The sequence below is a fragment of the Lepisosteus platostomus genome, chromosome 18, assembly GCF_059453375.1.
Source record: "Lepisosteus platostomus isolate fLepPlt1 chromosome 18, fLepPlt1.hap1, whole genome shotgun sequence".
Lineage (NCBI taxonomy): Eukaryota > Metazoa > Chordata > Actinopteri > Semionotiformes > Lepisosteidae > Lepisosteus > Lepisosteus platostomus.
In genome coordinates, this window is record NC_142628.1 from 6,747,431 (window position 1) to 6,772,424 (window position 24,994).

A 24,994-nucleotide genomic window follows, 5' to 3' on the forward strand; every position below is an offset into this window, starting at 1 on the left:
GAGCTAGATAAGGTCCAGTTTATCTATTATTTGTTGTACTTCAAGGCAGGAAGATTATTTGTTACAACAGAACATGCACTTGAGGTTGTATCAAAAAGTCATGAAAAGTTTCAAAACATAGATAAAGGGTTGTGACAAAAATTGTGTTTTGGCAGTTCTTCCTCTCGAGAATGGATATGCATTAATCTGTATGTATCAATGAAATCCTTTAAATTCTGGTCAGACTGTAAATCTGTAAATCATTTTACTAATTCCTAAACCTTTCTAACATACTTATACGTAAAATTGAAATACTGCTCATATAACATTAAAAGGTTTTTAAAGTTACGCTTAAAAACAAGTCTTAATAGTTCTTTTTAAATTTGAGTAATATAAATGTATTGTTAGCGGATAACTTGTTTTACATATATGAAAACTTTCTTATTATCCATTTTACAAAACCTTTGACTAAGTCACTTCTCACATGGGGAATAATTAAATCGCTCAGCAATACTCTTAAGCATTGAACTCCGGTGAAACTACGCATTTAAGGTTGGATTAGCTATGCTAAAGCTAGAATGTAACCACCATGTCATCGTGAAAGCATTATACTGTAACTTCGACATGCTCAAGTCATAAAATCCCTTGGCTTTGTCATTTTGAGTATAGCTCTGCTGCATGTGATTTTCCCAATGTTGTAGAACAAGCAGCAAAACCGTAGATACACCCTGCTCTGTCTGTTTTCTTACCCTTTTGTTGTTGTTTTTTTGCAATATTCTTTCTGTACTCTTTGGAGTTTCTGTTTGTTTTTTAACTGCTCTAACTTTAAGAACTAGGTGATAGGGACTCTTTGAGGTTTGACAACATATTCTCAAATGTGACTCCTGCGATTTTAGCTTGACCCTAAGACAGATTCTTTCAGTTTGATACCAATATAGCATTCATACTGCATTGCACAACGGACATCAAACAAATGTCAAGAATCAAGATCAAGGTGATATTTTCTTAAGCCCCTTTAACTGACCTTTACAGAGCCCTATTTAACAATTTGCTTTACATATTCTCAGAATATAGGGCATAATATTTTTAATATGGAATGAAATTTATTTTTATGAATGAAACTTATTATAATTTCACAAAAATATTCCCAATATGCTATTTTGTTATTTCAATATTTTAAAGGTTGCATCATGATTGTGGTTCACATTAATTTGTTGATTGCTAAACTTAATTTAATGTATGCATTAAATCACATGCAGCATTAATGTAATGCTAAGTAAAGATCAACAGAACAGTTTCTATTGAATTTTAGAGAGCATGGATGTTGTAACATAAATAATACTAAAAACTGTAAGAATCCCTAATAATACATAGTAATCACTTCCTATAAAGTAAGTTATTTGTTGTCCAGAATTTTGACCAATTTCCATCCAGATTAAAAATTGTATACCGCAACATGTATAATTACTGCTTTTCCACTTTAAAATGCATGAGTGCTTACAACTCATTCTGACAAACTGTTGTCTGTGTATGACATTCTCCCTTCTTGCTCTGAAATTAGCTTGTGCTTTGTTCAATTTAAATGTTTCTGACACATACAGTAGCTACATCACAAGCTAATCATTCTAGCCTATCTGAGTCACAATCAGACAATGGTAAAACTTCACAGTCTAGTCTATACATTAATATTAAGGCTACTTAACTATTACATTAAGCATTTTTAGAAAAAAAAGCACAACAGTTTTGGTCTTGTTTTGATTTTCCTTCACACTTTACAAGTTTTTTTTTATCGTACAGTTTAAAACAACATACAGGTTTTTTAACGTAACACTGACCTTTTAGAATTACGAGTCAACTTGGTCAATGGTCATTGGATATATAATATGTCATCAAATGTAATTACTGTGTAGCTGAATACTTGTCATATTTACTGTTATGAATCCAGGTTTTCTTTTTTTCTTTTGCTGCTTAGCATTTATGAGCTTTTTCTTCTAAGATCCCATTCTTTTTAATCACACAATTTCATGTTATCAATAGGCTGGTATACCAAGTTATTATTTCATTCAGAATAATATATGGAGGAATGTAGGCATTTATCCATTAAATATATTCTGTTGCTTTCCGTTTCTTTTCATTTGGGTTCTTTTAATAATTTAGTAACTGGTTTCACTAGCATTTTTATTTTTGTAGTTATTATTTTTGTAGTTTTATAACTGTCTAAAATGGTAAAAGTTCTCTTATTCTGTAGACATAAAGGCTCCAATGTGCTGAGAAACCTAATTCTGAGACTATTGACTGAAACAGTTTAACACTGAAAGGACAGCTTCAAACAATTGATGCTCACAATACAAACTTGACAGACTGACAGGATCTCCGTGTACTTTATTAAGGTAATTTATCTATAAACAAACAGTTTGAGCCATACAAGGCTGTGCAGGTCTTGCGTAAGTGATCACGAGCAGCAGCTCTTTATTCAGACCCCTGTGTTTACAAGCATGGTCTTCCTTGAGTCAGGATTCAGGGAGTCAGAGCCCAGGGGCAGAGCTCGGTTACCTGTCCTGACATGTCGGATCTTTCTTTGTGCAACTGCGAGAAGAATTGTTCCTCACGCAAGCATTCCAAATCCCAAAACAAATTTGAAAAAAATTGCTACAACATGTCAATTGACTCTCTGCCAGGGCAATAACCATGAGGCTTGATCCTTGCTCTGTATTGTTGTGAAAATTAAAGAGGTGGTATTCTCAGCCTCAGTAATTAAAAATTAAAGCAAATTCTTGCCCCCAAAGTGCTCATTTCTGAAGAAAAAGTGCCTGTCCCCCCTTTTCCTTTTCTGCTTTGCATTGACTATTGGGCGTCTGCAAAAAAAAATGCTCACACAAGGATTTTCCCCTTGTATCAGACCTTCCTATTGACATATCAATAAACCCTGGGGAAATGACAAGTTACAGATCAGTAAAAAAGAAGAAAAGGCTGTCAGAGACATGAATTTATGTCCAGAATGCAGGGGGAGAAAAATCCCTGTGTGTCTTTTGTTTTCAGTTAAGCTTTGAGGGAAAAAATGTTGTCAGCACTTCATCTTAAAAGAAAGAAAGGTTTTGTCGCCAGCAGGTGAGTTGCAGAACAGTATAGGGTGGGGTAGTGGTGCTAATAAATTAACTATAAAGCCCAAACTATGGAAAAAAAAGAAATCCAGCTATTTTCAAACTGCAGGAGCGTGACAGCTGTAACAAAGTGCCAGAGGGAATTATTTTGCAAGTTTGATTTTTTAATATGTTTGACATGGAAAATGTTTTAGTACAAATAACACAAGTTATTATTGAATCTACAGCAAGGGTCGCCTCATATAAAGGTAATGAATTATTCATGAATTTGTAAGAAAACAGTGGGGGGAAATAAAAGTCTCTAAAACAATTCATGCAGTAAAGTAGAGTTGCTTCCGTTTCTTCTTTTTTTTTTCCTTACCTTGTCTCGTCAGTATTTGAACATTTCACATGTGCATTTAGTGTTTATAAATAACATTGCTTTCGTTCACATGGGAGATTTTCAGTCTGAAACCACAAGGTCGCCGACCACCAGCACAGCACATCCATAACCAGTGTCAAAATATAATCTGAAAAGAAAACCCATAAAGGCCAATATTCATGATATAAACTCCACAGGAGACTGAGGCAACAAAGTGTACAAGGAGGAAATGTAGTAGAGCCTGATGCCATCGGAACACTATTGTCGTTTGCCTCTGTCTACATACACACTGTGCTTAATGGTCTGACAATATGATAAAAATGTAATGCCAAGAATAATGCAGATTAAAAGATGTGATTCTTTTAAAAGATAAGCAAAACTATACGGGGCCAAGAAATTCAGTGGCGGGAAATCTAATAGGAGTGTAGTACTGTTACCAGGGAGTTAATGGCACTGCAACAGTTGCGGGGAGGGGTTCTCTTTTGTAGTAATAACACTACAACACCTCTGGTATTTTGTGATGGTGTCTGTATTATTCTAGAGTTTTTTTGTATAATGGCAAGAAAACCAAGTGTCCTTATTTCTGATAAAAATTTGTCTAATTTAGTCAGGGACTCTCTGGAAAAAAACAAAAGGCCAAATAGACGCTTTGACTGAAATGTAAAAATGTATTGTGAATTAGGTACTTCAGTCACTTTAAGTGTGTAAATAAGCACATGCTCCAGAGATCTTCAGTGCACTGCTAAAGCCTTTCAGTGAGCTATAGCAGTGGCCCTCATGTCTTTGAGCTCTTACCTGAGATGACTCTTCCAACCTGTGGAGTAAATGATGATCCTTAAAGATAAAGACTGCTAATTCAAAGATGTATATCTCTCTCTCTTTATATATGGCTTTTTCACTCAGATATCAATGGTTAAGTTTAGGTTTTTAACCACGAAGTTCTTATTACATAAACAGAAAAACATTCTGTCAGTCCTTCTCAAAAGTGGGCAAAAGCCAGGATTTTTTTATGGAAACTACTTTTTTTTTTCTTTTTGCAACATCAAGAGTATATTAAGCAACACAGACAGTTTGAGTTTTGGCTTTTGTTGTGGATAGTTAAGAAAAACCTTCATAGAATATATTTTGTAGTAGTGTATTTTTTAATGTAGTTATTCATATTAGGAGCTACAAGGCTGAGATGTCAGTGATTAGGAGATTTTCAGTAGAATTCGATTTTAATATAAGTAGATTTTCATTTCTACGATTATTCAACATAAGGTTTTAAGCAAACATTCTGTGAATCCTGGCTTTTTGTCAGTTTTGTACTGCGTCTGAAATATGCCATTATGAAACAGTGGGAATTCTCTACACGTCAGGGATTTCTGTGTGGAAATATTCTATTAGAGCTGAGTGAAAAGCAGTAGTAGGAGACAGGGCTATGTCTTTAAAGCCCAGGGTCAGGAAGTGATACGCAAGGCTGGAGCAGGAGCCTGCATTCGTTAACAAGCAATAAAGAGTTTTTTGGTCTGACACCCCTGAGAAATGCGTTCCACCTGACAAAACAAGCACATCTTTTGGCCCGGTTGGCAACTGATCCTGAAGGAAGGCCTGAATTGAGTCAGCTTGGAGATGAAAGTGCCCTTTAAGCAGAGTGGAGGGGCAGGGTTCATTTGACAGGCAGAGGCCTGGCAGGCAGCCCAGACAGTTGGACTTCCCTGTGTTGTGCCTGAAGAGTACCCCAGCCATGAGTCTCGAGTCTCTTGTGCTGTGACCTCATTCACAGCTAGTGACGGTAAAGGAGAGGAACGGTGGCACTAGTTATAGTATGTAATAGCCTAATTTAATATCAAAATTGACTATCAAAATCCACTTGCCCTTTTAGGACAGGGAAAGCCATTAATTCCAACAGGAGGGAAAGAAAGCCATAAAGATGGAGGCTCAGCTATGTATCTGCCAACTGGGGTCCAGTTTAACTAATAAATATAAATGGCATGTTTTGAATGTGACCCTGTAATAAAGACTGGGTTTCTTGACTATGTTTTACTATACTGTACTGGTTTTACAGAAAAAAGGTGTATACATTTACATTAATGCTTGTAGTAGCTTCATGTTTTTGAGATGAAATGACAAGCAGAAGTGGGACTCGAACCTGAAGCCAGTTTATTTCCTCACAAGCATTTTCATAAAACATGCTTTAGACGAACTGGTTTTTGTTCTCTCTTTGTGTCTTTGCTCAAAGAGACAACATTCCCGGTAAGACCAAAAAAGATCTACTGTACTTTGTTTTCTATAATTTTTTATTCTATAAACTTTTAACTAGCAATTAATTGGTCATAGATCTTTTTTTTAATTACTCTCATATGATTTCAGTATTGTACAAAACACTTTCATTGCTACATGGCTCTTTGAATTCAGCTGAGTGTCTCAAAATCTTTGCTTTTCTTTTGCCAAGCTGTGACTTTTTTTTCCAAATTGTATTACAAGTTATAATAATGCATGGATTATAACTGCATAAAACAGCATATTATGCACAGAATAAAACAACTGTAATTTTCTTAAAGCTGATGTACGATTACCTTTGTAAATTATTGCCTCTAACAAAACTAAAAAACACTCTTCATTGAAGGCTACCTGTGTTCTTTCGTCTGCCACATAATTCACTATGACACAATACGTTGTCAAACAGCACTGAGACATGTCTTCAGCTTTGTAAGTGCTTTAGAGAACACTATGGTTTCGCTGCTTTATAAAGGAACAACAAACAATCAAATAGATATTAAAAAAGATAGCAGCTCTGCCAGATTGCGTACCACCCATCGGTTAACAGAGAAAAAAAAAGTTCCTAAGTAATCCTGCAAGAATCTGCCCAGCTGAGCCTTTTGTTGTTGCAGATGTTTGGGCTCGGAGCAGTGCCTGGGAGTGCAGGCAGGGGCAGGGCTGTGTTGGCACATGCCTTCTGTTATTCTCCGCTCATTGTCTCAACCTGTATGCATTGTTCTTCCCGACAGGTGATAACTACCCCGTGCAGTTCATTCCGTCAACAATGGCAGCTGCTGCTGCGTCTGGACTCAGCCCTCTACAGCTCCAGGTATGTGCAACAACAAAGAATGCTTGGGATACAAGCCAACCCTTTAGCGGAAAATTGCTAACCAGCTGTATGCTAAATAATGGGTTGCATGCTAAATAATTTTGGAGGTCCTCCCTGAGAGCTTAACACCTTACACATGCAATTTATTTTCATTTTATATGGAAGTTTTAACCCCCTAGTAGTAATAGTTACAGTAGTAAGAGTAGTAGAATTAGTAGCAATAGTAATAATGATGATAATAATAATTACTGTAATCGGTGAAGATGATGATCATTATGTGTTATTATCTGTTATCAATGTTATATATCTCTGTCTGTCTGCCTTTCTGTCTATCTGTGTATTTATCCTACTCTCTCATTATTACTGCTTATTCTGGGCACTGGAGAATTGAGATTTATTGTACTGGTACAGAGAAACATATGTGTTACAGAGGGCTGGGATTTATCCATTCAAACTCATGTGCAAGAAAGGAAATCAGAAAATGAATTAATGCTGTGAAAAGGCTATAATATTTTCTTTCCCTCCTAGTCAGTGTTGTATGCTACCATCAGTGGCTGTGCCACAGTGACTGGACGGCTTTTGGAAACAATGGCCAAATGTTTGAGCACCTTAGACTTTTCAGACAGACTAATTTGTTTTCAAAGCAATATTATTGCACAATGTTTTGAGTTATGTAATGAAAGAAGACCACTACCAAAATATAAGTGGTGTTTATATTCATGTGTTTAGAAGTGTGATCCCTTACTTTGGTGGCCACTACATAAATACCAAGGAACAATTGAACAGAGTTGAAACAGGTCTTTTACACAATAATACTATAAATGTATAACAATATGTAATAAAACAACACTAATGTATAATACTGCACTAAAATCAAAGTCCTAATATAATGTCCTCACCTGTTTCACGTTCTCTGTAGTCATTGTAATGCTATGCTATTATTATAAAGGCTTGATTTTGCAACCTATGAGTCTGTGAGCAACATGCATTCCCTCGTTACCTCCATCTACATCTGTTTGCATAACAAAAACAAAAATGGGTAAGGAAACCAAAATTCTCTAATGGTATTACTCCTGCTTGCTAAAGTACAAAAATAAAGGTGTGTGATCCTGTGAAGTATGAAGATGGATGATGCCATTAAAACATGCATAATCAGAAAAATGTAATGTTTCTCCCAGAAACACAAAATGCTCAATAGGAATTCTCAAGGCAAGATCCATCTCCTTAGTGTTCCTGTTGTGAAACAAAAGAAGGCAGGAAAAAGACTTAAGTGTTGCTTAGTGGCTGCAGTTGTTTTGTCAACAGCTGTGATAAGCTGGTGATAGCCATTAGACTTTGAGCATTGGGATAGCTGGAACTGTTACCAAACAAAGCAAAACATTGGAGGGGTTTGAGAAAAAAGTGCCTTGTAACTTTTTCTTTCTCTGATACATGAGCACAATTTGTCCTTCAGAGCTTATCGCTCTTAGTATTAATGAGCTTTGGCAAGTCCTAACAATGCTTGCAGCTGTGGTTGGAGGGCTTGCAGCTTTATCACGGAGCAATAGAAAGAACAATGAGGAAAATATAAGGTGGAGGATAAGTTCTCTCTTGTTCATGCGGTGTTTTATGTTTACAGTTCAACTGTATGTCAAGAGACCATTCCTGGTTGGGTCAGATGGCAGGAACTAACGCACAGCTCAGGCATTGCTCCATGGGCCTCAGGGGCAAAATAATGGCAGGGGGAAGGCCAGAGAAATCTATTTTTAGCTGTATCCATGTGGTCCAGATGGAGGCATGAAAAGTCATATATCTAAAGTTTGAGGGACTTTGACCATTAATTTTGATAATGTTTTTAACCCTGGGAACAGTCTGAAATGGCAACTCCAAGACCATGACTTGGCTGACCTTTAGAGAACACAGTAAACAAAAAGGTGCATTCCTCCTGAATTAAGTCTACAGGCTGCTATGTATTTTGGGACACTGTTGGAATTTGCTTTGCACAGATACTCCTCTAATATTAAGAGAAACATAGATGGGATCAACAAGGCTTGTAACTATAGTTATCCTGCTTATGAAGCACAGAAGAAGTTAGAAAAAAGGGTAAATATTGATGTTACTCTTGACTTACATATATACAGTACATTTGAACATGAGAAAAGTCATTTGTCTTGATGCTGTAGGCATATGTTAAGTCAGTTAAGGACAAAATTGCTAGACAACGTGTTCTTTTAAAAGGAAGAACAACAGCAACAACAACATTCTCAATATGTAATTTGCGGTAAAAAGCAAAGAAGCCCTGCTTTGTTTAACAATTAGTTCTGTGCCAAGGTCACATTGTTTTTTGACCATATATCTGTCTGTTCTTCTGTGATGATGCCCTGCCTGGTCAGGAAATTGAAATTCCCCAGTCACAATGGAGATTTATTGATCTTCTCAATTCAGCTCGGTGTCTGCCCTGTGGAAATCACTGCCCTAATTTGAGCCCCCTGTGTTCATTGTAGGTTAGATAAGGTACAGTCAAAGTTCTTGAGCACAGGCTTGAGTGTAGCAGCACCACACCTGGAGCTCCTGAACTTGATTTCGTGGATGTTTCTACATGGAATGCAATTAGGTATTGGCTGCATAAGTATTTCTAATTAAAACATCTCTTCGTGTCAGCATCCTGGCAAGGTATTATTTTAACCAATTTATTCTGTTTAGATTGTGAAATATATGAACCTTAAAAAATCATCTTATTGGAGGAATTAATTCCCACAATACACGGCTGGTAATGTGCTCAGCCATCCAGTCAGGGGCTGGCCGGGCTGCCAGTCTTAATGTCGATCCCGCACGCTTTAACAATTTTGTATGTCATAACAGTCTGGGGCCTGAGCAATAAAGCCTTTTACTTAGATTTTTTTTTCTTTTTTAAAAAAAAAAGTGACAAAAGGTTTTGGCCAGATCAGTGAAAATTAAACTGGCTAGTTGCATTTGAGTGTTACAAAGTGTAATTTGCCTGTCAATACATGGACACACGGGCTGTGTTGTAAGTGAGTGGCTGTCAGTGGAAATTCCTGCACGCAGAGTAATTTCGTTCAATGTTTTCCTGACAGATTGCTCCCGTCTACAACTCACAGGAGACAACAAATTTAAACAATTTTACAGACTGAATGCCTTTCTTCATTAGAATTCATTGAGAGGTCTGATGAGCGAAAGTGAATAAGGAAACAATGGCTTCTCCCACAACATCTATACCTTATTAAAACGAATGCATTTGACTTGCCGAGTAAATTGTGTTATGTACAAAAAAAGTCAATCAAATACCAGCCAGACTAGCAAAAAAAAACACAGCTTAATAGTAAGAAACATTACTGATGAAAAATAGTCATGTTGTATAATACTTATACTGTATGTTTAAAGTTGGTACTGTAACTTGTGTTTAGGATAACCTCATGTTAGTTGTGCATAGACAAACAAAAATGCTGTATCTGATTTATTTGCTTATTTTGCCAAGACTTAAAAAGAAAGCTGAAGACAACTTTTAAATTGTTAGGACTGCATCATTGAATTGGACTTTTGTTTTAGTATTTGAAAAGAACCTGTAAAAACAGAACATAGGAGTCTTGCTGTAGTTTAGGCTGTGACCCACAAAAGCGGACTGAAAGCCATGGGCCACTTAGATATTCACCCAGGCTTCTTGGTAAAATCTACTTCCCTTTTTTAATTGCAGCACATCCTTGCCACATCCTTAAGCTTTAAAGTATTGGATGTTAAATTGCTTGAGTGGTGACTTTACACAGTAATTACCATCCATCACTCTGTAAATGGCATCACTCTTTGCTCATGTTAAAGCTCCTTTAGCCTTACTATTGTAAACAAATGAAAAGCACGCTCCCCTGAGAATTACAATTAGAAAAATACTTGTGATGCAGTTTTGTCAAATGTTTCTTTTAAATGTGGATCTACAGTTGCACCACATCTCAAGTGTGGAAGGGCTCAGAAGAAAAAAAAACAGCCTGAAATTATCAATCTTTTGTTTTCTTGTAAATTTCTGTCAACTCCAGATGTTCAGAGTGCCTAGAGTTGCACAATTACCAGCACATCAAGCATTTTGAGTGATTTAAGAAAAGATTGCTTGCGTTCATGAGATTTCCTTTTCCCCCCAATTGTGTGTGAGGAAAGCAAACCAGAACAACAGGGTTGTCTGTTCTCTTCTAAGAGAGTAAATGGAAGGAGAGGCTAAGTGGTCAGATATTAAAATAAACCCATATGTTGGTAGAACAAATGTATTAACATGATTAACCAAAAACCTTTTGTGTAGTTAGCTGTTCATTAAAAAGAACAGAGTATGTGATGTATATGCCAATCCAGCATAGATAAATTAGGTGCTGCGTAGCTGTTCTGATAAAATGGAAGATCTTTGTGCTTAAGATTCATTGCCACAGGTTTTCCCAAATGAGGAAAACCAGGTCTTCCTAGCTGAGGGAATTACCACAAATAATGAAAGGCCTGTGAGTTCAGGTCATTTTTGTAAGTTGGAAAACATGTTTTTCATTAAAAATGAAGTTTAAAAATTGGCAACCAGGGCTTCTGTCATCCTTAGACTTACTTTTGGAATATACACAGCGTGAAAGGGGATGTGCGTATGGAAAAAAAGAAACTTAGGATACAATACTCCAGCACCATTGGCCTTCTGGAAAAGCTAAGTGCTTGGCTCGAAACGCTGCATGCAATTACCTTTCTGAGCAGTGTGAGTCAGTTTGCCCTCGCCACCCACCCCCTCCCCACCTCAGGATGGCACAGGACTGCTTTCTGGGAGTTCAGCAGGTTGGATGCCAGCAGCTGAAACAGATGTTAGACCATACTGGAAAGTATCGGCGCAGTGCACCAGGACTCAGCCTTTCCTCCTGACATCTGGGCAGCGCTGGGTCACTCAGCCTACCTCCGGCAATGAGCCTGTACAAGCCTTGTGGCGACCAGGGCTGGCTTTTTGCTGCCTTTTAAGTGGTCGGTGCACTGAGGCTGCAGCAATGCGGTTGTCTCCGCTTGGATGCATTATAGCAGTAAGACTGAGGTGAAGTGGAGATCGAAGTGACATTTGCTGACACCCAACTGCTCGCTGTTAACATCTCCGTGTTTATGAAGATGTTTATGAAGTGTTTTCTGTAACAAATGATTGGTAGATTGGTCTGATTCGTATACATTTGTGAGTTCTCAGTTATCATTTCTCCCTGCACAATGTCCACAATATCTGAAGTCTCAGTGGCTTGGAGTAGGGGTGCTGCACATTCATTGCTCTAAGCACAAATGCTGCCCATACATTTTACAGATCTGCCGGAGGTTTTGTCAACATCTGTCATGGAGAGTTCTTCAAAAACAAATGAGATGCAGATTTTCTTCCTAGTTTCTGTTTTATATAATTTCCTAGACCATGAAAAACTAGCTCCCAGGTTAGCAATTGTTATATGATAAAGATGTCATATGCAAATAAATCCATTATGTTGTATTGAGTCCTAATATGAAATTAATTCAGTACATTGTTTTATCATTCTCAGAAGATGATTTTCTACATACATTAATTCACATCAGTTAAAATTCATATAAAATGATATGAATGTCTAATAGTTATCAAAATCATTGTATAAGGTTTTTTGAGCCCATGCTTTTCTTATGTGGCACAAGACACAATATCATTGTAAAGTCTTTGTCTTGACTTACTGTTTTTCAACTTTCCATTTGGTTTCATGGTCTCGGTTAAGTGGCTGCTACTAAAGTACCGTTTGTTGTAGACCTCCCTCAGAAACAGAAATGACAGCCAGGGCTCACCCTTAATCCAAGTATCAGGCCAGGTCATACATTTCCAAGTGATCTGTGTGCAGGAAAAAAAGGAACACAATACAGTATAATGCTAGGGGAGAATGGTGATGAAAATCTGATAGATTTTTCCATGATATCTGTCCGACCTAGTAATAAAAACTTGATGTGAGGAATTGACAGTAATTAGAAATAAAGAAAGTCAGACACACTTTATTCATTTAGACGTACGTATCAAAACAATTAATGATAAATGGTCAACACAGCACAGCCTTCCTTTAAATAGCACTGTTAATTGCTTTTGCAGCAATAAGAGACAATATAGATTTCTTGCTTGACAAGCCCTATTCTGATCAATCAATAAAGATAATAATTAGTCATTTAGACACAGCAGTAGTAACCCAGGTTCATCAGGTACATTTTAATTTGCTTTAATTCAAAACATAACTGAAAAGAAGTCTAAATTTGGTGGTATATGGGATTTGGTGTGCTTGGCTTTTATAGTACTATATCTTTCACCACTTTATTTGCAGTATAACTCAGTGGTCATTTCCTCAGTTATTTGTTGAATGAAAAACAACATATCATTCTTAATATTTCAAACATTAACTGTACTTTCAATATAATGTCTAAAAGGACTCTCTGGCTTGTCCTCAACAAGTTAAATTCCTACCTGTTGTCTAAAATGTAGTTAACAGATTGTGTACAAACCCAGCTGTAACAGTTACATTTGCTAGGAAGCCTTTTTTCTATTAATTTGCCTGGTAATGTTCTCGAAATGTCAATTCAGTGTACAATCTAAGTATAATGTTGTTTCAGGCAGAAGCAAAAAAGTGCACATTCTCATTTAACCTCTGCCACCTCCAGAGGGGTTGCTTTTAATTACTAGAGGCTAAAAGGCTGACCTTGGGTGACCCAAAGTGATTGGGATGGTGGTTTCCAAGATGTGTTCCGGTCAAATGGGACAAGGAGAGAAAGGAAAAGGAGGGGGTATGAGTGTTGTGGGGGGGGGGCACTGGGATTGAAAAGCACCATTTGCCAGGTCTCTCTCTCTTTTCTGTCTCTAACTAAGCTGTATTTCAGTGAGTCATTTAATGCTCAAGTGGACAAAGGTATTACCTCAGTCACTGGGGTGGATCAAACCCTTTCTCTGAGGCCCTCTCTCTGAGAAGCCCTACAAGAAAAGTGGCTTAGTATCATATTCTCAGCAGAGTCACACTGTCTGTTTTGAACACACACACACATGCAAAAAAAAAATAAAAAAAAATAAATTGTGCGGGGAAATGAGGTGAGACACAACCATAGAGTCAGTGAGGGTTTTGTGCGCCTTTTGCCTTCAGTCAGCAGCTACACAGGGGAATTGCTCTCTAGTGTGTGTGCAGGAGGGAGGGGGTTGTCTCTATGTAGAGGGGGATTTAGACCAGCGCTGTTCTGAAGAGAGGCTTTCTGTATTGCTGTGGCTTTGTTCTGTGACTGTCTTTTGTTCTTTTTTTTTCTGATATGGCAGAAATAGCACCATCCCCCAGGGAATGTAGGGGCAGTACCTACATGCTCAGAAGCAAGGGAGGGGAGGATGTGGCACTTTCTTGTTGAGTCAAGTCACCCAAAAAAGGGAACTTTTGTAAACTATATGATGTGTTTCTGGGAAGTGATTATTTAAATAGTATTATTTTATTTTTAAAAAAGAAGCATGGTATGAAAATAATGCACTGTCTACATTTCAATTAATGGAACAAAAGAGCATCTAAACTTTTGGATCTCTGCAGCTTAAAAGCAATAGTTTTCATTTTAAGTGTCCTTTAGACTCTTAGAATTTTACAGTTATTTGTTATTATTTTTCTTATATTGTGTTGCTTTTTAAGTTTGTCGAGATAAGATTACAATTAATCTTCCATTCTTCAAAATAGATCCTGAGACACTCTTCTATACTTTGAAAGGAAACAGAACGAACATCAATTTATTTTCTTAATAAGGGGGGGAAAAGCAATGACAGCCAAAACGTGCAATACAGCCTCCCCAGTCATTCTTCTGTAAGGGCAGATCACAAGGCAGTTTGGACTAGTGGTGTGAGCTGGAGGCATGAAGCCAATAGTTCCCAGTTCTGAATCCCTGCTTAGCCATTGACTTTCAGTATGACCCTCATTATAGACTTCACCTTCTGCTGCCTCAGCCCTTCACGATGGTGGAAAACAGGGGCTCACCCAGGACTGACTTCAGTCCCACTAGGGCTATGCAGCCTCAGAGCAGGGCGAACAATTAAGCAGAACTAGGAATGGCTTTGGTAAGTTAGGCAGATGTCCTGAATCTAGGAACTTAAACATGTGTCTGCCTTAACTGCTCATTTGAGCTACGCCTGTTTTAAAAGTGAAAGACGGACGACAGAGATAATGGCTGCCCGACTTCATTAGAGTGTGCAGCTCTAATTGTGAAAGCAGCCAGGTGCAGCCATATGTTCCCCTTGCTGCTTTTCCTGAGCTTCTTGTAGTGTGCATTTCTGTTGATGCAATAACCGTGCAGCACAAGCCATATCAGGTACAGCTGATTACTTTTGTTCCCATCTTCTAGTGTTATTTATGCATCTTTGGCAGCTCATAATAAATAGCGTATTACAACAGTGTTACTTCATCCTAAGAAGTGTCCTATTAATCAGTCCACACAAAAGCCAGACTTGGTGTCTCTAATTTGAAGTGAAGCTCACTTATGCTTTTTTCCGGAACAATAAAGTTATCCTCAGCAGAGGTCAAGGTCTTTGCCCATCTATAGCACTGTTAACAAACATCTGTCCAACAGACTGTGATCATTCTCTTAACCAGAGCCTCTTAAGTAGCCTAGAGCTACAAAGTGATGTTCTCCTACTTTGGACAAAGCTATAAAAGAAAAAAACACGTTCTCCAAGGAAAAGAAAAAAAGATCTTATACTATTGCTAGTGTTTTACATCAACATAGTAGGGAAAGAAAGAAAATTGCACTATTATTCGTAACATTCACAAAACAAATGCAAGTCTGTTTGAAATAAGGGGAACTTCTCATATCTCTGTGGGAACCTAATCAGGCTCTCATTTCCAGTGCTGATGTATCCGTGCTCGCCCCAGGTCTCCAAGAAGAATGCCCCTTTTGTGTGTCACTAATGTGCAAGCGATAAAGTTTCTTATAGCAGACATACGTGTTTACATCACGAGATGTGTCTTTTGACAAAGTGCTTTGTTCTGCTCATGTCTCCATGGCAGAGGCTGAGCAGGTCGCCTAGCCAGTGTCATTTGAATGGTTCTTGAAAGGGGTCCTCGTGCTGGAGTTTGACTCCAGTATCCGTATTCCGAAATGGAAATCTTATTTTACCTTTAAGCAAATGCTAGAAATAGTCTTACCACAAAGTATGTAGCAAAATACAATACAATAAAACACCATTCATGTAATGTTCCTTGGTTTTCAAATGCTGTGTCCTTGAAGAAGTAGAAAACAATAATGGTCAGAATACACAGATAGCAAGAATACATTTTAAATTGTAAGTTACGTGGTAGCAATTCAGAGTAGAATTGAAAGTCATAGCTTCCAATCCTGGTTGGGAAACTGCTGTTCTATTGTTCTGCAACTTATGTGATTGAAATTGTTTTAGTAAATTAATTAACTTTGCTGTATAATGGGTACAAATGTAAGTTGCTTTGAATACAGTTGCGAGCCATTGTGATTGAAAAAAAACATGCTTATGTCAAATCATTTAGTTTGAAATGTTTTTCTTTCAAAAGTATGATTCCTTGTTTGCTGAATACTTGTTGATGGAACAAAGGATAGCAATATTTAATTTTTATCTTCAGTGCTTAATGCATTCATTATTCTGAACTTATTAGTGCCTTTTCCTTTTTGAACCCCCCATTCCCAAAATCCCAATAGTTATTCAACTCACTTTATTACTGCACTTTATGCTGTGGGCTGGGTGAAGTGAAGACTGCTCACTCATGTCTTGAGATGTCTTGTGTGTTCACCCTAGAGTGTAAGCCCACTGTGGGGCCTCACCTTGTGTGCTCATCTTTGGGTTGTTACTACTCTTGCTGGGAATGAGCAGGGTTTCTGGCTACATTCGTTTTTACATATAAATTAAAAACATTCCACGTTCAGTTCCTGAACAAAAAATCCTATCTTTTGTGACCTTTGGTTTTAAAAGAGGTGAGCGAGGGCATGTGTTCTGAAATACTGAAGGAGGAAACTCAGTATTGTTATTAGTGTACGTTCCCTGTTATGGTCTGGAAGGCTGTCTTTTTAGCTTTCAGTCAGAGGAGGCAGCTTAGACAGATAGCCTGTTTTACTGGACTCGTGCTACTTGCTGAAGAAGACAAAAACAGATTTAAACCATTTTACTCATTTCAGATCAATAGCTGCCCAAGACAGAAAGAAGTATAGCTAACTACAGGAAGCCTCCCTCTCCTAGAGGAAAGAGCCTTTAGAAAAGCGCTATTGTACTTGACCCAGACTGTCAAAGAAAGCAGTAATTTATACTGCACAAAATAGGAAGAAAACTCTTAATTATGCACATTATTGTGCTTCAGTATCAAAACTATTATATAAAGACATTAGTCAGATGATGATAGGGCAAATGTACATTCATAATTTTAATCTTGCTATTATATTAAAATCAGCACCCATGCTGCTTTTCAAAGTGTATTTGAGGTTTGGATTGCTCATGCAATATAAAATAATGCACTATGTTTTTGCTGGTTATTTTACATTTAAAAGGCTTTTAAGCTTCATCATTCACAGTAAAAATTTACAAACGTCTAGCTCTTTCTCCTTTTGCTCTCCATTTTCACTGTTTGCAACTTTCTTTATGACAGCAGATATGACATTTGCTTAAGAAAGTAGTGTATTTTCACTCTTTTATTGTTATTCAGTAAATGTGAAATTTTCAAGCCATCATGGTTTCCAGGAATTCAATAACCACATTTAATTATCACCATAATTCGTCCAAAAAGACAACATCTTAGGAGCAATCAGCTTGAGAGGCCTCAGTTTGCAAAGTATTATATTCCTCTCGGCTCAAATCTCTTTCGAACAAGCTTGGTACAGGATGTGTCACAGTCATAAGTAGTGTAAATATGCAAAAATAGTGAATAGCTAAATCTTTTATTTTTCAGAATGAATGATTGGCAGTCTGTTCTTAACCAAGTCAATCAAGTGACATTGTTATGTGAATTACAGATCTCTAAGGGTTAGTAGAATTACCAGATCTTTTCCAAGAAAAATAACATATTTGCTATAGATGCTTTTGACTTTTGTCGACATCGTTTTATTTATATTTAATACTGTTTGCAGTGTTTGTCTAATTTTCTATTTATTTATATTGCATGCAATGGCAGTTTGGGTGACTATAATGTTGGTGCATATTACACTTTAAAAATCTAAGGAAGTTAACTTTTTTCTTTAGAGCAGCCTGATATAACAACAGTCCAAGTTCACTGTCTCAGTAGATTTCTGTGATAGGGCCAAATCCAGACTTCTTGTATGGAAGCCATCATGATGTGGTTTGAAGACTTCAGTTGCTCCTGGACTCAAATGTGAATAAGCAGTTAAAGCTTATGACAGCTGTTTACTGCCAAAAAAAGAGATTAAAAGAAATGAAATGATAGATTTCAGTTGTGGAACGCTACATCAGTTGTGTCCAATCTTTGTGTTCTTTTTATTGCAGCAACTGTATGCAGCTCAGCTTGCCAGTATGCAGGTCTCACCTGGAGCTAAGATGCCCTCTCTCCCTCAGCCCCCCAACCCAACAGGTCCCATCTCACCCACAGGCCTCAAGGGGGAGAAAAGAGCCAACAGCCCTGTCACTCAAGTCAAGGTATTTGTTGACCTTAAAAATATTAAGTTAACCTAAAATGTTAGATTATTCTAAATTTTGAAATAAGTACAGTAGTTTAATTCAGTTCCTTCCTTCTTACTGGTCTTGTATGGTTAGCGTGGGTTCTACCTGTAATTCAGTAGTCTTTTACAAGCAGGACACAGTACAGTAAAATACAATCTGCTTAAAGTCATGGTATCTCAGGGTGTGACGTGAACATGTTTCAGAGGCATCTGGACTTTATCTGTGCAGGTCTGTAATGCATTTTATTAATTCTTTTTAGAAATCTTTGGATGTACTGTACCTAATCAGATATGTATAAAATGGGAAATGAAAGAGGCAGCTGGCTCATCTATACTGATCTATATGATCATTTTTTATTTTTCTCAAACAACTTTTCAAAAATTCCACGGCACACCCATTAATGTATGATGGCACATCACTGTGCCACAGCTCACTGGTTGAGACATGGGGATCTAAACTGAACTCTACTAAGAGTTCGCTTGATCTCAAATTGATGGAATCAACTCTCTTTAACAGACAATGGGTGGATGATGTGCAGATCGCTCTTGAAGAATAGGTTCTTATGAACAAAAACACAGATCATAACCCATTTAACAGTAGGCATAAACTTCTATAATTTTAAAATACAGAGTTGTCAAAATGTCAGATATTATTTGAGCTTGTATTGTCATTTCCATTGCATGTTGAAGGTGTTCCAGTCTTCCCCCAGTTTCATCTGTTTTTTTCATTTTTATCAAATCTACAGTTTGTGCATTACTCCCAGGGGCTGGTACCAGCCCTTGGTCCGGGAGTTGAGAAATGTGGCAATAAATTAATCCTCAAAGTAAAAAGGCCACAGCATGGAAGGACTTTATAGAAAGAAGACTATAGCCCATAATATTCTTTGTACTGTAAATTATTGCAGATACTTGATTTCTGTGACAGATAAAATGAGTTTCTCATGTGGAAGTCATAATAGTGTGGTTTGAAGGCTTCACTCACTCTTGGAATTCAAATGTGAATATTCAATAAAATTATCTTTGTGCCTTTGAAAATTAAATTCTTCAGTTCTAATTAATCTGGCAGCTCTTAAGTGCCACATACATTAAACGCACCACACTAAAATTAAAACATACAGTTCTCTGCCTTGCTGTTCAAATTGTGTTTGCTCTTTGTATAATAATTGCCTTTTTCCAGTAACCTGTGTAATGGCTTACTGCCAATGTGCCAAATAAGCTTCATCAGTGCAGCCTTCAGACTTTTGGTGGACCTCAAAATGTGCTGACGCAAAATAATGTGGACTGACTCCTGCCCTGGCAGTTGTTGTGCTGATACACACGATAAAATCCCTGTGGAAACACCTGCTAGGTCTTGCTACAAAATGGTGTGCCAGGGCTGTGTAATTGGCTGTAGGGGAAAAATAAAAGTACAGTTCTTGAAAACAGATTTAAAGCTCTAATTGAAAAAAATCTAATTACATTTCTTGTGTAAAAGCAAATTAATGGATATGTAGTGATCACATATATACATGTACAGTACACATATACATACAATTAAGAACAGTTTCGTAGCTTTCAGTTATCTCGTGGAAGAGATGAGATCAATTCCTTGGCCCTATACAATGTCTTGTATTAGGAAGTTGTTTTTTCACATACCCCAACTTGCTCTCCATGAGACACACAGACAGGGAGAGAAGCTTGGGGTCAGAGCGCAGGGTCAGCCATTTATATGGCACCCCTGGAGCAGTTGGGGTTAAGGGCCTTGCTCAAGGGCCCAACGGAGTAGGATTCCTCTGCTGGCCAAAAACCGTCAACCTTACAGCCACAGGTGCAGATCCTGAGCCACAGAGCCACCGCGCCGAAGTGTCCATTGTTGTCTTATGTTCTTGTTCTCTTCATGTTCATTTGTTGATAAATATCTGTTGAAATGGGAAAGGTGTCTCTCAATTCTGAAAAACCTTTCCTAGCAGATCTTTGTTTTGAATTGTGAAGATACACACTAAATTGGAGCTACAGTATGTTGCTTAAGATTATTTGTATAAATGTGATGGGGGGTAATTTAAATAGTTCTTTGGCAGCTTTATTTCTTTGTGGAATATTTTTCTTTATTTTCTTGAAATTAGGAAAAAATTAATTTAAGCTAAACATGTAAAAGAGCTACATTCTTATTAGTTACATCTACAAATATGGCTGTGCTGCTGAGATGCTACTGTGCCCATATGGCGAGACTGTACTGCATATACAGTATATGGTGTATTTTGAATGAGTATAGGGAAACTGAATTTTATTTAAAGCACATGTAATCATTGTCTAGATAAAAATTGTTTTAAAATGCAAATGTTCAAATAACAGCTTCCAATATGTCTGTAGTGTGACTAACATTTTTCAAAAAATAATTGAATGTGTGCTTCTGTCATGAAGCTAATTTCTTCAGCTGGACTGCAGGTGATTTGGACAAACAATACTCACCTGCTGGTTGCAGTCATGAAACCCTTGGGGATGTTACAGTTCATATCTCATTAGGCTCAATAATGCATTATTGCATTATAGTGTACAAAGTTCTGATGAGCTGCCACAAATCAGTGAAGCAGAAATAAACCTCACAAAACCTTTTGCTGAATGGCTAAAAGATTTTCCCTGGTCTAATAGGCCACTCCATCTGAAATTATTCCATAGACTGACATCCACTCCAGTTGGCCAGCTTAACCAATTTAGCCTGACTTTGCTAAAATTAACAGTTTTCTCCCAAGCTTGATGTTTGGGAATTTCTGGGAATCATTTTCTTTCTGTAAAACAAAGAAAGAGCTAATATTAATGATAACCATAAAGCTTACTTTTCACTGTTTGTGTCAAACCACTATTTTTTTATTTCCAAGATCACGTGTGATTAAGGTTGCATTAACTTGCAATAATTGCTTTGGAGATTTGAATGAATTGGCAACATACTGTACAGTACATTACTATCGGTACATTTATTCTCAGTCACAATGTCATAATTTGTGAAGGGGATCTGCTGCATATGGTCCTTTATTTAAACAAAATAGTTATTTAAACATTATAAATGTGCTCTGGGGGATATAGGGGAGGATAACACTTCCTTTTAATTGTCATTTTTCACTTCCGGCTCCGTTATTAGCGCACCAAGGCCATTAGCCACAGAAGTGTTTCAGATCTTGCCCGTTTGAATTGTCCTCTTAGACGAGGCTGATGCAAAACCTATTGAACTGTTTTTTGTCAAAGATATACTATATATTTCTAGGCAATTTCTAAGCAATATACAGAATTCTCCTTGATCTGTATCTATGTACAGTATACTACATTACCATGGAAATAAAGGACTTTACTTAATATGGTATTTTAAGCATAAACATATTTGTTTGTATGAAGCTGAGAAAAAAAATATTCAATTCTCACAGATTTTTTCAAACCCTTCCTGTCACTAGATAGAGTACTCAAAATCTGTAGTGGACCATACTGCTGCAGCTCAGCCATTCTGGAAACGATATTCCTTTGCAGTGTGTGTGAAATGCTCGCAGATTGTCTTGTTTATCTCAGAAAGGTCCCTAATGATGTTATTAGTTATTAGTCACAGAATGTGGAAACAAACTTGATTTGAAATGCTTTAGGTTACCTGCAAACAGACTTGAGGAAAGCAGATTAAGTTGAACTGGTTCCTGCTTTAATTTGGAAAAACAAAAGAACACGACTACTCTGTCGATATAGATAATGGTGTGATGCTGGAAATTAATGAAGCTTCCTTCAGCTAAATATTCGAAGAGTTGCCTAATTAGCCTCTTTTTATTATTGCCAGGCAGCATTGTCTTGGATGTTAATATGCTGTAACAGGATCTTGCTATGTGATAATTTGCTACATTAACATTTCTCCTTTTATTAACATTTGTGCCCTGCAGGATGAGGGAACACAGCCGCTCAATCTCTCAGCCCGGCCCAAGACAGCTGAACCTGTCAAGTCTCCAACGTCCCCCACGCACAGCATGTTCCCAGTGAGCAAAACCAGTCCCAGCAGCCTGCCTGCCAAGAGTGGTATCCCCAGCCCCCTTGGAGGAAATCTCGGGAGAGGATCTTCTCTAGGTATGGGAATTCCAGAACCACTGATACACATGCCAGCCTGGCAGTATTTGCACCTGAGGATGCAGTAGCTGGGAGGCATTCATTTTTCAGAGGTCCTTATTTCTATGCAAATTGTTCTACAGGAAATGGGCAATTCTTTCATTAAGTTGAAGTTATATAAGCGCTTATTGAAATAAATGAGTGCATTGAGAAAAGTAGTAATAGCTTTGTTCGTTTTCTAATCACCTATAGTACCATTCTAAGCATCATTTATTTGATGTGTACTATATTGTAATAATATATTAGATTTCACTAGCTTCTGTGTTGCTTGCAGAAATCACAGCATGCTGTTGCTGATCGTTCTCTGAAGTGTTGAAGGTTACACCTCAATCTCCCCAAAAATGAAGAGCTGCTTGATCAAAAACAGCTGTCACTCTCTGACATAAGTGAAGGTCAATTCATTCAAGAAATGATGTGGGTTTATGCACAAAAAGCAATCATATGCTCCATAACTGAGCATTGCAAAAAAAAATCATCAAGGATTTCAGGGTTTTTTCTGCTATTGTGTTTTGGAATGTCACGGTTATTTTGCCTCACACTGGTTAAAATACAAGCAAAAAAAAAAAACGTCATGAGAACACTTATTTACATTTATAGAATGACATTGTGTTTCCAGAAGCTAATTTCTAGATGTTATTTTATACTTCACCTACTGTCTGTGCAGTTCTTTCAACATTATTTAGAGAAGCCTTAGAAAAAATTGCATGCTCTAACAATGACAAAAAAACTGTAGGAACAGCTTGACTAACATGTTAACATTGCACCTTACACTGCTGGGAGTTTAAAGTCTTTCTCTATTGTGTTTGTGACCAATGTCCTTACAGCAGAATGCATCTTGTACTCTTCATTTTGAAGTGAAAATAAATTAGTTTGAAAATGTCTATGTGACAAATTGTAGTGAGAAGTTAATGCAAATGAAATCTCCACCAAATCCCTGTGTAACAGCTGTAAAGATGGTGCAACAGATACTGTTTAATTCGCTTTTATTTTGAAGTGCCAGATTATTGTCTCATTCACACTGATCCTGTTTACTTAGCCACTGCTTTCTGTTATTAAGTGGAATTCAAAACCATTCATTACACTAGAACAATTTCATTTGGTTAAATGCATTATTTTCCTGTACCATTTAGAGTTAGGCTTTGAAAACAGTCATGCTATTTTCATTTTTCTGACAGCCACTCCACCTTACCTCTCTTTGATCTGCTAATTAGAAGAAAAGGGCAACATCGAGATTATTGGCTTGCAAAAAAAACAAACAAACTTTGCCGCACATTATCTGCAAGGTGGCGGGTTTCTGTGTTATGCTGCTTTTACACTAAGGTTTCATTTTGTATGTACTATACCTCTGAAATACTTCACAAGGCATTAGTTTGTATGCTCTACAGTCTTTCGAGTGGAAGGCAGAATGCTAGTCCCGGCTCTCACGGGTCTAAATTTCTATGAGAATCCTAGGTTCCACATACATGTCATGTAGAAATGTCTTGCCAGGATCTGGGATGGGGAGTAGATTCAGGGAAAGCTGCCTCCTGACTCTTAAGAGTTCTGCTTTCAGATATTCTGTCCAGCCTGAACTCCACCGCCCTGTTTGGAGACCAGGACGCTGTGATGAAAGCTATTCAGGAGGCCCGTAAGATGAGGGAGCAGATCCAGAGAGAGCAGCTGCAGCACCACCAGCAGGGGCTGGATGGGAAATTGGCCTCCCTGAACAACATGGGCCTGAACAATTGCAGAAATGACAAGGTAGGTTGACAGACCTACAGAGCGTTCACACTTACACAGTGCAGACACATACCCGCATACCTAATCTGTTGCACCCTACGCAGAAGAGATACTCCTTCACTCCACTCTCCCATTCTCCGACCCAGCACAGAGCAGTAACACGCTTACATAACTGAAACACATTCAGTGGTGCACACAGTCCCATATTCCTGGTCTCCATTTAGGGCAGTGCAGTTCAGGCTAGATGGAATATCTGACAGCAGGACACACTGAGTCAGAAGACGTGGCACAGAGCAGAAACACATTGAACAACACGTTCACTGGTGCACACTGTCCCGAACTGCACAGAGCAACAACACATTCAGTGGTGCACACTGTCCCACACTGTGGGATATATGTGTTTTAGTACAAAGTATTGTGCTGTTGTCTTTCCTAAAATTTCTCCATGATTCCTCCCATATGTAGGATTCTGTTTTTAGTGTTGCAAATTATAGCAGCCCATTTACATGCATTCTTGTTTCTATGCCTAAATACTTAAGAAAGACAAAAATGTGATCTCTTAAAGACAGTTAGTCTGTTAATAGTATTCTTCAGTATTTAGTTCTATCCTTTAGAAGTCTTTATGTTAAAAATACTTATTGTGTGCATGAAAAGTTTAGCTCCTCAGATGCCAGTTTCTTATTGTTCTTTATTGACATGATAAATAATGAATTAATCCCACCATCTAGGAGTAAATAATTGAAATGCTGTGACTGTAATTCTAAACCTGGGTTTCAGTTAAACAAATTATTATATTACCACCTAACAATCCAGGAGAGACTCTGAACAGTAGTAATTACAGGTATTACAAGACAGGTGAAAATTAGTACTCTAAATGCTGAGATATTGCACTGAGTAAGCAGGTCCTGCCCCCTAGACCTAATCCATTTTAACCTTGTAATCTGTTTTGGCTCTTGTGTTCAATATTATTTTAAAACCTAAGTGAAGCACATTTTCTGAAGTACTCTTGTTTTAGAACATGGGGATATT

General features: G+C 37.6%; 1 protein-coding gene across 33 annotated transcripts in view; it reads left to right on the top strand.

Annotated features, from left to right (window-relative positions):
- Positions 1-24,994, top strand: part of sox6 (SRY-box transcription factor 6) — a 203,714-nt gene that overhangs the window by 147,572 nt on the left and 31,148 nt on the right. For all 33 annotated transcript variants that reach the window (XM_088611247.1, XM_088611249.1, XM_088611254.1 and 30 more), the window contains 4 exons: positions 6,432-6,511; positions 17,964-18,113; positions 22,027-22,207; positions 23,799-23,986. In XM_088611247.1, coding sequence (XP_088467373.1) covers positions 6,432-6,511; positions 17,964-18,113; positions 22,027-22,207; positions 23,799-23,986 — 599 coding nt within the window. The remainder of the gene's footprint in view (positions 1-6,431; positions 6,512-17,963; positions 18,114-22,026; positions 22,208-23,798; positions 23,987-24,994) is intronic.